At 61.8% G+C, this 14,576-nt stretch overlaps 2 protein-coding genes across 2 annotated transcripts; one reads left to right on the top strand and one right to left on the bottom strand.

Annotated features, from left to right (window-relative positions):
- The first annotated feature begins 3 nt into the window (after nt 1-3).
- Nucleotides 4-612, top strand: LOC105551631 (cytochrome c oxidase subunit 6B2). Its single transcript, XM_011996958.1, has 2 exons — nt 4-344; nt 436-612. Exons 1-2 carry the CDS (start codon nt 207-209, stop codon nt 487-489), a joined length of 192 nt encoding a protein of 63 aa, XP_011852348.1. The 5' UTR covers nt 4-206; the 3' UTR covers nt 490-612.
- Nucleotides 613-5,872: 5,260 nt separating this feature from the next.
- On the bottom strand, nt 5,873-14,316 carry SUV420H2 (suppressor of variegation 4-20 homolog 2 (Drosophila)). Its single transcript, XM_011996957.1, has 9 exons — nt 14,209-14,316; nt 11,938-12,190; nt 11,604-11,769; nt 11,134-11,243; nt 10,157-10,320; nt 10,004-10,023; nt 7,638-7,774; nt 7,305-7,489; nt 5,873-7,035 (listed from the first exon to the last, which is right to left on the bottom strand). The coding sequence occupies exons 2-9, from the start codon at nt 12,045-12,047 to the stop codon at nt 6,542-6,544; spliced, it is 1,386 nt and encodes a 461-aa protein (XP_011852347.1). The 5' UTR covers nt 12,048-12,190; nt 14,209-14,316; the 3' UTR covers nt 5,873-6,541.
- Between the last annotated feature and the right edge of the window lie 260 nt (nt 14,317-14,576).

The following is a 14,576-nucleotide window of genomic DNA, read 5'->3' as shown; positions in this document are numbered from 1 at the left end:
GGTTGGTAGGCGCAAGGCCTGATTTGGAAGGTGTGGGGCGAGGTAGGTAGGGGCAGGGTCTGGCTAGGAGGAGCAGTGTGAGGGAGGTAGGGGTTGGGGCATGGCTGGGAGGGGCGGGATGGAGGCCTCGGGGGTAGAGGGAGGCGGGGCGAAGCAGGGAAGAACTGGGAGGGACCGAGTAGTGGAAGGGCGGATCCTGTCCTGGAATGGGCGTGGCTTGTCGCGTGACCCCGCCCCCCACAGACTACCACCGCTGCCTCAAGATCAGGACCCGCCGTGGGAAGAGCACGCAGCCCTGCGAGTACTATTACCGCGTGTACCACTCGCTGTGCCCCACCAGCTGGGTGAGTCGGCAGAGGGGGCGCCGGGCCAGGCGTGGGGAGGGCTCGGCTGAGGCTGAGCCGGCGTCCCGCTCCCTGCCTTTCTGCTTCCCAGGTGGAGAGCTGGAATGAGCAGATCAAGAACGGGACTTTCGCCGGCAAAATCTGACTGCCCCGGCGCGACCTCCTCTGAAGATGCAGTGACCCTGCATCTTTTTGTCTCGCGGAGGCCCGGCCTCGGTTATCCACCCCTACCTCCCAGTGTCTAAGCCACGAATAATGTTATGCTGTTGCTGATGTTCCTTCTTCATGCCCAGCCAGCGGCGCGTCGTGGTGGTGGTGGGGATCCTCCCTGTGCCTGTGTCCGGGCTCACACTGCTTTTTCTAATAAGGGGCAGGTGAAGGACTGCTGCTCTATCAGGCAGAGACGGTAGGCAGGGCCCTAAGATAGGAAGCCGAGTGCCTCCCGTCCTTTTCCCTCTCCATTCCAGCAGGTAGATGCCTCATGTTGACAGCTGTGAGCCAGCTCCGGGTCCCCAGTTCTCAACACTGTCCCACCTAGATGGCTCCAAGTGTTCCTGCCTCTCAATCACCACACCTACCTCTCACCTCAGTCTTTCCCCTACTCCCTTCCTGCCTGTACCATCTCCCCAGGCTCCTTCCCCATCCCACCCCGATCCATCCCATCTGGGATCCTGAGGGGTCTTCTTTGTACCACCCAAAGCTGACTCCATCCCTCCCTCCCCCACTCTCTCTGGACTCTCCACCACTCCCTTCCCACCTGGCTCATTCCCCTCCCAGAACATCGAGAGCCCCATCACGGGAGCCAGCTTATTCCCAACAGAGTCCCCTGGTGTCCACCCTTTTGGCACCCACACCCACAGCCAGGAGTAGCAGCCTGCTCGGTTCTGCAGTGCATCAGGCTCACCCCGCACCCCCACCCCACAGAGGCCGCTGTCGGTCTTTCCTACCACACATATCGCCGCAATTTCTCCCGTGACCCCCGCCAGACTGCCAGCACCAGAGGACGCTCAGAGCTCCCTCAGAATCATTCTCTACTCCTTCCCCATCCTGGCACAGATCCCTAGGGTTCTAGCCTGGTCCTGCGGAGGGAGCCGTGAGACCAGTCAGCCTGGGGTGCTGGTTTTCCCAACTGGTGCTCCCTGAACTATCAGCCTCCCAAAGGGGCTCTTAAGAGGGGGAAGTCCCAACCTCTGACTGAAGCGGCCCTCTGAGGCCCTGTTCAACCCCAGGGTTCAAAGGTGACTACAACTAATCATGACAACTTGCAGGGTGACCCTAGACAAGCTTCTTGACCTGTGTGAACCCAAGGTTCCCCAAGGCAAGCTAAGATGGCTCAGGGCCCCATTATCAGAGGAGGTGGAGCTGGGTGAGCTCAGAGGACTGACTCCATCCTGCCCCCTGCTCCATGATGACCTGTCCATCACCTGCCCTCCACGCTGCCCAGGACACACCCTAGACGGGCCATCTCCCAGGATGACGCCACCTCTGAGATCTTGGCCTCCTGACTCCGTCTCTGACCACAACCCGAGAATGGGGTGAGGGTACAGGGTGTGGACTCAGCTACAGGAGGGCTTCCTGTTCATGCAACGTCCCCAGAGCCTTGCCGCAGGCACAGAGGCGCTGGTAGAACCACGGGGGCAGGACCCCTCTCTGAGTCACAGAATGGAGCTAAGTTGGTGAGGTCACCCAGGTAACATCCCAAGCACAGGGCACCACACCTGTGCAGCCACAACTGCCTCGTGACCTCCCCAGAGCCGTGTCTAGAACCCATTTTTGCGCTGTTGGCCAGCCTTCCTTCTTCCTCCCCCTCCCATCTTCTCTTCACTGCTTCCAGACCTCATCTCAGCACATTCTCACACTCCCGACCCCTTCTGCAGCTGCCACTGCCCCACTGATGCCTGAGCCAGGGGCAGGGGCAGACCTGCCCAGCCTGGCCTACAGCCTGGTGGACCATCACATGTGCAAACTCCAAACACCTCCAACATGTGCTCCAGCTGGCTTTCCCTGGTGTCTAGCAGCCGCGTCCTGAGACCCCTAATGTCAGCCTCACAGTCTCCGCAACCTCCCCGGTCAGAGAAAACTGAGGCCACTCCACTTATTCCTGCCCCCACCCAGAACACCTGCATCCTTGTTCGCTCAACCTCCTCCTCCCCACTTCTTTCTCCTCCTCCAGCCCCATCTCTTCAATCCTCCCATCATCCCCTCCCTCTGCAGTTCTTCCCTCAGAACCTGCTCCGTCCTCCCAGCCTCCAGATCATGGATCCTGAAGGCCACCTGCTCTGCCTCTCCTACTCACTGTCCCTTGGCTCCTAGGGGTGCAGCTTCGCCCCTTCTCTCTGGGTTTCCCTCTTCCCCATCCAGAAGGTGGTAGAGCCCAAACGGTTCTGAAAATGAGTTCGGTCCAGGCCCTGAAGCTTACTAACCATGTGGCCTGGGACGAGTTCGCTAGCCCCTCCGCACTGTGGTCTTTTCATCTGAAATATGGTAACAATGACATAATAATGACACCTCCACTTCCTAGGGCTGTGGGGAGGACGGCGATGTGAAAACATACCAAGCAGAACGGTGTCTGGCTCTGCTCTTCTCAGTGTGTGGGGTCTCTAGCCAGACAGACAATCTGAGTCACTCGAATCAGCATGTCGGCTCAATTCTGGTGCCCCATCTCGTACTGGACAGTGGGACTGATCGACCGGACAGATAGCCCAGGGATGGCCCCAGAAACCGGTCCTGGAGCTCTTGGAGGCATCTGGTTGACTAGCTTGCAGTCAGAGCGCGCCCGCACAGGGAGACACGGGGTCAGGGTGGGGAGTCCTTGGCTAGGGCCCTGCCTGCCTGCCAGCCAAACGCTGAGAGCAGTTCTAGTGCCACATACCCAGGTCAGCCCTGGTTGTCAGGGTTTCCTGTTTCAATAAACTTCCTTCCACCTTCACCTACAGCCACCAGCCTCCGAGTTCCTTGTTTCCCTTGCTCTGGCCTCCAAGTGTATGACGGGGTTCTCAGGCCCAGGCTTCGACCAGAGGACCCTCCGCCACCACCGTTTCTTCCCATCCTTGAGCTACCTTGGTGAACTCATGACCCCGGGCCCCAGCTGCATCAGGATGCCCCCAGGTCCTGCCAGCTGGGAAGTGCCAGCATGAATTCCTCAAACTTCGTGGAAGCCAGGGTCCCCTGCAGCTGAGGGACCCTCCCCAGGCCGGCTCCTGTCTGCGTGGGCGACATGACTCTGAGAGCGCCCACGCCCCTGAGGCTGTCCCGACCATCATGCTGCAACAAGGATAGGGAATGACCACTATGGTCCTGGCGTCTCCCCTCCCCCACCACTCCCCAAGCACCACTTGAGCTGCTGCCCGGCTCAAGCCAGAAGCTGACTCTGGCCCCCATGGGGACATCAGGCAAGGTCTGGAGACATTTTTGGTTGGGACGGAGGGATGTTCCTGGCATCTAGTGGGTGAAGACTAGGGAAGCTGCCCAACATCCTGCAATGCATAGGAGAGGACACGCCCTGCCCAGAAACACCAGCTCGGCATGGCAGCAGCGTGGAGGCCGGGAAACCCTGATCGCCAGTTTCTTAACGCCCTCCGCCTCCCGGGTTCAAATGATTCTCCTGCCTCAGCCTCCCGAGTAGCTGGGATTACAGGCATACGCCACCATGCCCGCCTAAGTTTGTATTTTTAGTAGAGATGAGGTTTCTCCATGTTGGTCAGGCTGGTCTCAAACGCCCAATCTCAGGCAATCTGCCCGCCTTGGCCTCCCAAAGTGCTGGGATTACAGGTGTGAGCCACCGCACCTGGCTTGCCCCTGGTTTTTAGCCCTTTTTGTTGGGGGGTGGGGTGGGGTGGGGCAGATATAGAAACTTGTGAGAATGTGATGAACGCTCTGAACCCCCTGTAAAAAACGTGCATATGAATGTGTACTCTCAACACTGAAGATTTCCGAAGGTTCCGGGAAGTTCCGACGTCCACCCATGAGTCCTCAGCTAAGACTCCCTGCTCTGCTGCCCTCTTTTTCTAAGAGCTGTTGCAACAGCACCTGAATTTCAGAAACAAAAGGCCGGGCGTGGTGGCTCACACCTGTAATCCTAGCACTTTGGGAGGCGGAGGCAGAAGGATTGCTTGAGCTCAGGAGTTTGAGACCAGCCTGAGCAACACAGTGAGACAATCGCTACAAAAAATTTTAAAAATCAGCTTGATGGGGTGGCGTGCGCCCGTGGTCCCAGCCACTCGGGAGGCTGAGGCAGGAGAATTGCTTGAATCCAGGAGACGAAGGTTGCAGTGAGCCGAGATGGCGCCACTGCATTCCAGCCTGGGCCACAGAGCGAGACCCTGTCTCAAAAAAAAAAAAAAAAAAAGGAAAGAAACGAACGGCATGGCTTCAGTTCATTATTCAGAGACAAATCCCTGGGGACTGCTACTGGAGCCATCTCTCTGCCGTTTGACGACCTGGAGCTCTCTCCATCCTTATTTTTAACATGAGAAAGAAAACAAACAGGGTTTAGCAGGATTTGCACTACAAGAAAGAGGAATTTTCTCCCTGCAAAAGAAATAGAACAGGCCGTATTATCCAATGTATCTAAACGAGTTTTAAAGTAAACAAGGTTTGACCTGTTCTCAACTGCCCCCTTGTCCCCACCTCCCAGGGCCACTGCAGAGGTGCTCATATGGGTCTCGCTGTGGCCTCTCCTCCCCCGTTGCTCCTTCTCCACCAGGGACAAGGAGAGTTCCCTGATACCTGCGGCCTGGCCTTGTCCACCTCCACAGTAAGCTTATTCAAGGCTGGCAGATGTGGAGGTGCACAGGGGGGTCCTGGAGCCAGCAGGTGACCTGTAGCTGCCCAAGTAAGACGGGCTCGGTGGCCCCAATGAGAAAAGTGTCTGTGAGAAGCTGGAGGTACCTGGGATCAGGGAGTGCTCACGGTCAGCCACTGTTAGTCCTTTTGCAAAACGAGATTACAAGGAGAGTTAAGACGCCCTGGCAAAATCCAGATCCTGGATTGGACCTGAAGAAACAAGATTCATCATCCTGGTCTCAGACACCACAAAGTCCAAGATGCCACAGCTGAGGAAGGCCCCGTCAGCGCCGCCTCCCCCAGGCCTGACTCTGGTGTCCTGGGCAGCCCCCACACCCCCACTCAGCCAGCCCCCACCAGTCTCTCTCTGTTTGGACTGAGATGTGGGAGGGGCCTCTCACTGAGAAGTGCCAGAAGGGAGAAGGGCCCTCAAAAGCCCTCAAGTTCCCATGTGGCCTTGGCAAGTCACTCTGCTTGCTAAACCTTGTTGGCCTCGCCTGGAAAATGGGAGGACCTGCTCCCAGGAGAGGATGGGTCTGAAGGCATTTTTATAAGCACAGCCCGAGTGGGGATGGGGCTCCAGCCTCAGTCCCCCTAGTCCGTCACCCTCCCAAATCCCTCTCCCAACAGCTCTCAGGGCCGCAGACCTGGGCTGCCTCTTCCCCTTCTCACCAGCACAGCTGACGGTCTCACCCTCCCCATATCCCTTGAAAACGTAAGCCAAAACAAAACACCGCCAAGGGTGCTGCTTATAACAAGGTTTTAATAAAATAAAAAGTTCAAGTGCTTCCAATCCCCCAACATACCCCTTTCTGGTGTGGGGGAGGGGAGGGAGCCCCCCACCCCGATAGCACCAGGATAGCACCATGAGAAAGATGAGGTCGCACCCGGCCTCCCTGAGACCCACAGGGGGTGGTGAGGGGAACATGCCCCCAGACACCCCCCAACCTTCCCCCCACCGTAGACAGCTGCAGAGCTGAGAGCGAACCCAGTCCCCTCGTGAGGACAGTCTCCGGGGAGTGCCACCCCCCGTCAGTTCCACCTCCTCCTGAGGCCTGTACTTCCGAGGAGATGCCGTGGGTGGCCCCTGCCCCTTATGGCTTAGCTCCCTGGGGAGGAAGGGGCTGAGGGAGGCGGACGGCTCCTGCAGTCCTGAGGCTGGGACAGGGGTGGGAAGGGCAGCAAATGGCCAGGGCTCCCTGTGGGAGTGGGGGTGGCTCAGGGGTCAGCAGTCACAAAGGGTCAGGGGTCAGATCCCTGGGGGCATCCAAACCAACCCCGTTCCAGGGTCAGAGCTATGCTGGAGTCAAGGGTCAGCTCCCTCCCAGAGGTCCAAGGGCTCCTTCTGAAGGTCCTGGGGAGTAGCTAGGAGACGGACCCTCTCTCCCTGCTGGGCCTCCCCGTCCGGCCTGTCACAGCTCTTCCCCGTCGACATCTAGGTCGATGGAACCGTGGCTGACCACCAGCCGTAGGCGCTTGGGTGGGGAGAAGGGGGCGAAGGCGAGGGCCTGCTTCGGGATCAGGATGGGGCCTGGGGGCCCAGCAGGGGCTGGGGTGGCTGGTGGGGCTGGGGCCAGGCGACGAAGGTCCACACGCACTACGTAAGGCAGCCCATAGCGCCGGGCCCAGTGCCAGTCCTGCTGGGGAATCCAGCGGGCACGGGGGGGCTGGCCCAGGGCCACCAGGGCCTCCCCTCGCAGGCGGCAGTGGGGGCCACAGCCTCCCCATCGGTGCAGGGAGATGCGGGCGGCGTGGTGGGTGGAGAGCACTGGGGCTCTCCGGGGCCGGGGGCGTCGGCGCTTCCGGGGCCGCACTCGGGGCTGGGGCTGAGGCAGCCACTGGAGCCAGAGGGGTGAGGTGTCTGGGCGGGTGCTACAGGCTGGCAGGTGCAGGGGTTGGCAGGCGGCTGTGAAGGTCCAGGTAGCAGGGAGAGGAGGAATAAAGGAGAGGTGAAGTCAGTGCAAGCTGGGCCGGTCCTCCTCTGGACAAGGAGGCGGCTCTGCCCTGCACTCCCCAGAGGAACCATGTAGGCAGAACTGCTCAACAGCGAGGCCTGCCAGGGGCTGAGGGTGGGAGGGAGGGTGCCAGGCTAGGCAGAGAGCTCAGAAGAAAGGAGACAGATGACCAGGAGCACACAGGGTAGGGGCTGCCGGGATGGCAGGGAGGGGTGCTCACCACAGAACGGGTCCCGGCGCAGTGGGGACGGGTGCAGGCAGACCCGAGGGCCCAGCAGGCCCTGTCGGCCGCCGCTGTCCAGGCCTTGCAGCCGCCGCTTGGTCTCACGTAGCTGGTACTTGTCCAGGGGCCGTGGTGGCAATGCAGGCTCCCTAGGTCTCGTTCGGAAAGCTCCTTCGCCTTTCCTGGGAGATCGGGTGGAGGGGAGATGAGAGGCTGGGGTTGAACACACTCAGGGATGGGCCCCGAGGGTGCATTTCTGGGCTCAAGAAGCCCGGATGCCTGGGGCAGCCAGCCTGTCCTGAACCCACCCGCCCCTTGCCTGGTCCCCACCTCTCACAGGTGTAGCATTCACAGTGCTCATTCTTCTCGCCGAAGAAGCCATCGCCGTAGAAGCACGTCACCTCGTCCCCAGGCTCGATGTCCCGGAGCACCTTCACACAGGCGGCGTTCCCGTCTGCAGGCACAAACTGAGGGCAAAGCCCACTCAGCGCCCTGGCCCCGGGGAGGGCTCACCCACGCCCCACGCCTGGCCGGACACCCTGGCCCTGAGCGTCCTGTTCTGGAATGGGGCAAGAGCCGAGCCCCTAAAAGTGGCATTTGGAGGCGGCTGCCTTGCCCAGGGCCTGTCCTTTGCCTGTAGCCCCTGGACAATCCACCCACTGGCTGGTTTCCACCCCTCCCTGCAGGACGATGATCTAACCTGACCTTCTGGCAGCATGCCGTGCCAGCAGTGCTGACCGCTCCCTCCAGCCTCTGTGGCCTGGTGCCAAGCCCCACCTCTTCTGCCACACCCAAGCCCATCCCCTCCTGAGCTGCCTGCCCCCCACCAAACTGTTCCTTGGCAGCTGAGGTCTGAGCTCTGCCTGCCATGGGCTGCCCCCGCTTCTCTGAGGCCCGCCTCCACTCCACAGCCCAATCCGTGTGGGCTCTGGCCCTGCCTTTGGGATCATTCACCCAGGAGCTGCCCCGCAGGCTCCTCCCGGGCCCCACACAGCTGTGCCTCCCTCCCTGTTCCCCGTCTAGAAGGGGGCATGACCACTGTCCACCCAACTGTCCATTTATCCATCCACTCAAGACTGACATTTGCCTGGGAGTAGCCCTCGCCACCTGCCTGCCTGACGGCCCCCAGACCAACCGGCCACTACCTCCTAAGTGCGTCACCTCCCACATCCTCATCCTCCTTGCCTCCCTGAAACCCCTACTGGAGTCAGCCCCTCATCACCTCTCTGTGGCCACCCTGCCTCCAGCCTCTCCCCTTTCTGCCAAGCCTCTTGCACATGGGCCTCCAGGGTGACCTAAAACCCAAGCTTCCCATTAAACACCCTGGGGGGAGCTTCCGTGGCTCCCTGGCCCGGGCCACAAGGCCTTGCTGCCCGACCAAAGCCGTCATTGGGCACCCCCAGCCCTCTGGGTGCCATGTCCTGCTAGACGCCCTCCTTTGCCCCTGATTTCCTTTAACACCTAGGGAAATTCTGCCTCTTTGTCGATGCCCAGCATGGCGTCGCTTCTGTGAAGCCAGATGGTTCTAGATCGCTGGCGAGCTGGCCGCCCTCTCTTGTGCTCAAGGTGGCTAGCGCACACTCGCCCTGCAAAGCCTCTCCAGGTACCGCCTTTTGTTTCCATCCCACCCAGCGTCTGTGTGTGGTGCCAGATCAGGGCCGCGTATTCACTGTCCAAAACCCTCTGGAACACCTGACCAGCCTGCAGTGTTCCTGGGCAACCAACCCCAAGCGAGATGAAAAACCAAAGCCCAGGGGTAGCATAGCCAGGACCCCAACTCAGTTCTGACTCTGGAGCTGAAGATCTGGACCCCTTTGTCATGCCTCCCGGGGCGCCCCACCGAGGTCTGCGCTCCAGAGGGTGCGCCCTCAATGCCTTCCTGGAGCCGACCCTCCTCATTCCTTCCGCTTCCCGGCTATAGGACAACCAGCGGCCTCTCCTCAGTATGTCTGGACAGCATCCTGAGTCGTGACCCCTGACCCCTGGGGCTCTCTGGCCTCTCTGCTCCTGATACCACAGCTGCCTGTGTTGCTCCCTGCAAGGCTGGGAGCTCCCACCACAGGGCCCTGCCTCACTGCCACACTCCCTGCCCAAATTGGCACAGCTCCCAGCTCAGTTTTCAGAGAAGAAAGACGGCCAGCAGCTGGCAACCAGGGTTCCAGCGCAACTGCACAAACAGCCAGGCAACACTGGCCAAGCTGGAGCCCCTTTCTCCTTTTTGGTAGCCTTGTGACCAGATACCCACTCTGCTCCTTCCAGGACCCGTGGGAAGCTGTGGAGACAGGGGGCAGCATTTGGCTCTTTTTTTATTTTTATTTTTGAGACAGAGTCTCACTCTGTGGCCCAGGCTGGAGTGCAGGGGCGCGATCTCGGCTCGCTGCAAGCTCCGCCTCCCGGGTTCACGCCATTCTCCTGCCTCAGCCTCCCGAGTAGCTGGGACTATAGGCACCTGCCACCACGCCTGGCTAATTTTTTGTATTTTTAGTAGAGATGGGGTTTCACCGTGTTAGCCAGGATGGTCTCGATTTCCTGACCTCATGATCTGCCTGCCTCGGCCTCCCAAAGTGCTGGGATTACAGGCGTGAGCCACCACGCCTGGCCAGCATTTGGCTCTTTACTGACCAAAAACCCTTTCCCCAGGCCACAGGCACCCTTTCTTCCCACGTGGCCACTCCTCCCGAGTCCCAGGGCCTTACCTTGCAGTTGGGTTTGCAGTCTGGAGCCAGTCGGGGCAGGAGAGAGAAGAGAGGTGGGTGAGCTCAGAGCTCAGTCGCCAAACCCTCCCACTACATCCCTCCAGCTCCGCTTGGCCCCATCCCATCCTGCCCACCCACCTGCCTGACCCTCACCATGGTTGATGAAGGCGGCTGGGCCCAGCCACAGCTGAGCACTTCGCTTGCGGGTTGAGTACATGATGCTGAAGTCATTCTCACCAGCCCTCAGCAGCCCCTCATCCGCCTCCCGCAGCTCTGCGATGCAGCCCACCAGCAGCTCCAGCTTCTCATTCTTTTTCCTGCCAAGAGGCCAGGGGGCGGGGCTGTGGGCAATGCCTGGCCTCCTGCAGGTGCTCAGGGGACTCGGGCCTCCGGCACAAAGGCACCCAGGGAGCAGGGACTCCTGTGCACTGGTGCTGGCTACTGGCGATCCGTCTGCCAGATCTTCCTCTTCCCCTCCCGCCTGGGTGGGCTTCCCTGCTCCAACCTCACAGGACCCTTCTGCTGAAAGCCTTCAGGACAGCACACACACAGCAGATACAGCCCCCATTCTCTCCCCTCACTCTCATAGCACCTCCTGCTCCCAGTTCCCTCCTGTCTGGACTCCCCACTACTCGCCCCACCAGACCCTCAGGCTGGTGCTTCCCCTCTCAGTGTGAGCCTCGCCCTGGGAGCACTTGCTCATTCCTCGCAGCTCCCCTGCAGCGTGTACCAGCCGGGACCAGCGACCGCATGTTGACTTGTCTGCCACCCGCCTCCTCACCAGACTGTGAACCCCGCAGGGGCAGGGTCTCCTCACTGCACTCAGGGGTGTTTAACATGTGGTGGGGGCTCAGGTCACGATGAGGTAAGGACAACGTACCCCTAAGCAGAAGCCTAGTTCTTTCCTGGAAGCCCCAGGAACCCTGGGGTCACATCTGGGGTCTCCCGCTCCAGCAGCACCCTGGTAGCCACAAAGGGGTTCCAGGATTAGCCCCACTAGCTTCCTAGGATGCCCGGAGGACCAGGCACCTCTCTTTTCCCCGGTTGGCCAGTCCATGAACAGAGGGTCTCTCATCCCCTCTGAGCCCTGTCTCTTCCAAGGAGGCCCGGAGGGAGTCCGGCCCTCTTACCAAGCACGAGTGGACACGATCTTGGCCCCGTTGGTCTCCATGGAGTAGCGCGTGCAGGGCAGGATGGTAAAGCCACTTTCCGGCAGGAAGGCACGGAGGTAGCGATAGACCTGGTGAGGGTGAGGGTGGGGGTGAGGAGGTGGGGCAGGGGCATCTTTGGCCCTCTCTCTCCAGGAATCTAGGCCTGCTCTGCCACTGACTCACTGTGTGGTCTCGGGGGCCTCGTGTTCCCTCTCGGGGCCTCAGTTTCCTCATCCGTCAAACGAAGAGGTTGGAGTACATCTCAGAGGGCCCCCCAACTCTCCTCTCCTAGGATTCTCTGAGCCTTGCCTCAGATGGTCCCAAGGGCTAGGAAGTCAGGGGGCCCCAGGGGCTGCGCTGAGGGACTCTAGAGCGTCTGCCAGGCAGGACCAAGCCCGGTGAGCAGGGAGGACACGCGGTGAGGACGGGGGAGGGGAGGGCGCCCTCACGTGGGTCTTGAGGGCAGCCTCCTGCCGCGGGCCCCGGCTCTGGAAGTAGTGGGCCGTCCAGCCTCCCAGCGTCAGGGCCCGGTACGCAGCCTCCAGGTCCCGCTGCCTCAGGAAAGTTTCCAGCGCTGAGCGCAGGTGCTGCTGTCGCCGCAGTGGGGGCACAGGGCTGGGGGAGAGGGCATGCCTGGGTCCCAGGGCCTTCCCGGGCCCCGGCCCCAACCCCCACTTGGAGCTGAGGGGAGGACCAGGCTGAGGAGAGGGCTGAGGGGCGGCAGTGGTGCAAGGGGAGGGGTCCTGACCCCTCGGGCCCGCCCTCGCCCCCAGGCCGCCTCACCTGACGTTCATCTTATGGGTGCGGAAACCGAGGTAGGGGTCCAGGACGAGGCTGGTGGCCAGGTCGTCGTTCTCGCACAGTTCTCGTGCTGTCACTCTGTCCGGCCCCATGGTGCCCTGCGGACCATGCTGCCTCTGGCAGAGAGCAGGAACAGGTGAGGGCAAGGCAGGCGCGGGGAGCCTGGCGTGGTGCTGACTCCACTCCTGAGCTACTCAGAAGCCGTGGGGGACGCTGGCGAGCCCCACAATCTCATCTGCAAAATGGGGAGAAAAGCAGTGCAGACTTCACCGTGCTGCTGGCGAAGATGGAACGCAACAAGTACTTCTGAGAGTAGGGAAACCCCAGAGCCATGTCAGCCATCACCTTAGCACCTCTATCCCCTCTTGCTCTGCAGGGCAGACGCAGGCCCCCGTAAACACACAACCCCACGTGCACACGCACACGGGCACCAGGCACACCCATGCACATTCAGACTGACACACGCAGATGCCCCTGCCCATGTGCACAGAGACCCCCCACACACACCCATCTCTGTGGGCCCAGGGAAGGCTGACTGACTGGCAGCCGGGATCACCCTAAAGGCTTAGCAAGGTGGGGAGCCGCTCTACCTCTAGCCCTCAAGGAGGAAAAGTCAAAGCTTCCCGCCAGCCCGAGGTCCCGCCCTCCACCCCCACCACGACCCAGCCTCGGTCTCCGCCCCCTGCCTCCCCGGCAGCCTTCGGGAGTGGTCAGGAGGCTCCGGGTGAAGCCCCAGGCAGCCTGGAGGCGGGTGAGGGGAGGGAGGGCAGGGGAGGGATCCCAGCACCTGCTCCCTCTCCAAGGATTCCAGGGGAGGGGGGCTCAGAGGACAAAAGCAGGGGTGGGGTGGGGAGCAAAGGAAGACTATGGGGAGGCAGCACAGGTCAATATTTACAAAAACATGTTTTTAAAGCGGAGCCAGGAGAGAATGGAGAGATGAAGGAAACCACCCAAACCCCTAACCCGGACGGAGGCTAGCCTCGTCCCCGCACCAGGGCACCCCAGGCTCATCTGCGCCCGGGAGGGGAGGAGATGGGGCAGGACAAGGAGCTGGAGCTGCAGAGACGGCTGTAGAGGGGTCGGGGACAGACTGGGAGGCTGCAGAAGAGAAAGACGGGGCGCTGCGGGAGGGCGCCAGGGACGGCGGGGAAGCTGGAGAGGGGACTGGGGGCAAGGACAGAAACGCACAGCGGTGGGCACGGCAGGAGGCCATGCGGGGCAGAAGGCTGCAGCCGGGCCTGGGGGCGCTCAGAGGGGTGTGAGGAAGGGAAGGCGGTGCCAGGGAGGGCAGAGTGCGGAGAAAGGCCTAGGGACCCAGGGAGGAGCCAGACGGGAGACCTGGGTGGGGGGGCGACCCAGGGACGGTGGAGAAGATCCTGGGTGTCCAGTGAGTGAGGGGCCTGAGAGGGCCGACAGGGGCCTAGGGATCCAGACGGGGCTTGGTGGGGTCCTGGGGAATCCAGGAAAGGGAGACCCTAGGGAAGGGCCTGGGGGCCCAGGGAGGGGCCTGGGTGGGCGGTGAGAGCCCAGGGCAAGGGACCTGGAGGGTCAGAGGCCAACCTCAGGGTCCAGGGAGAGCCAGGAGAGGGGGAGAGGGGTTAGAGAGAGGTTCTAGGGCACAGAGAGACCTAGAGGGTCCAGGAGGAAGCCTGGAGGGTGAGAGGAGGTCAGGGATTGGCCCTGGGGGTGCAGGGAGGGCCCAGGGGTGAGAGAGGGGTCAGGGAGAGGCCCTGAGGGTGCAGGAAGAGGCCTAGGGGTGCAGGGAGAAGCCTGGAGGGTGAGGTCAGGGAAAGGCCCTGGGGGGTGCAGGAGGAGGCCTGGGGGTGCAGGGAGAGGCCTGGAGAGTGACAGGAGGTCAGGGAGAGGCCCTGAGGGTGCAGGAAGAGGCCTAGGGGTGCAGGGAGAAGCCTGGAGGGTGAGGTCAGGGAAAGGCCCTGGGGGGTGCAGGAGGAGGCCTGGGGGTGCAGGGAGAGGCCTGGAGAGTGACAGGAGGTCAGGGAGAGGCCCTGAGGATGCAGGGAGGGCTGTGGACATAAGAAGGGGGTCAGGGCCCGGGTGAGGAAGCACAGGAAGGAGGCTGCGGTGCCGCGAAGCCCGAGGCCCGGCGAGGGGCCGGGAGACGTGGGTGCCTGGACACAAGGAGGGGCCGGACGGGGTGGGGGGCAGTCGGGGCAGGGGGCGACTGGGAGCCAAGGCGGCGCGGGGCTGGGGCCGTGAAGGGGCTCAGAGATCGGGCCCCGCGCCGCCCCTCACCCGCTTCTCCTCCTCCTCCTCCTCAGGCGCCCGCGCCGCCGCCGCCAACACCTCCCACTGCCTCCTTCAGCTCTCGTCAAACACTGTCGCCGCACCTCCCATCTGCTCGCCGGGCCCGCCCCGCCAAGGCCACTGAAGTTTCTATTGGTCACGGCTACCGCCACTCCTCCGTTGCTACGAAGCTCCGGCGCTCCCATTGGTCAAGCCCCACTCTTTCCCCGCCCGGTCCTCCTCAGTACCCAGATAAAATCCCGCCACGCCCCCGCCGCCGTCAAACGCCGCGAACTGTTGTCAGTGGTTGACATCGCTGTCCCTCAGTCTCTCTCACAGCGAAGTGTCCCGCCTCCTTTCCCACTGCGGCCTGAAAT

Source organism: Mandrillus leucophaeus, unplaced genomic scaffold (genome assembly GCF_000951045.1).
Source record: "Mandrillus leucophaeus isolate KB7577 unplaced genomic scaffold, Mleu.le_1.0 Scaffold53, whole genome shotgun sequence".
Lineage (NCBI taxonomy): Eukaryota > Metazoa > Chordata > Mammalia > Primates > Cercopithecidae > Mandrillus > Mandrillus leucophaeus.
This window is presented reverse-complemented; position numbering and strand designations above follow the sequence as displayed.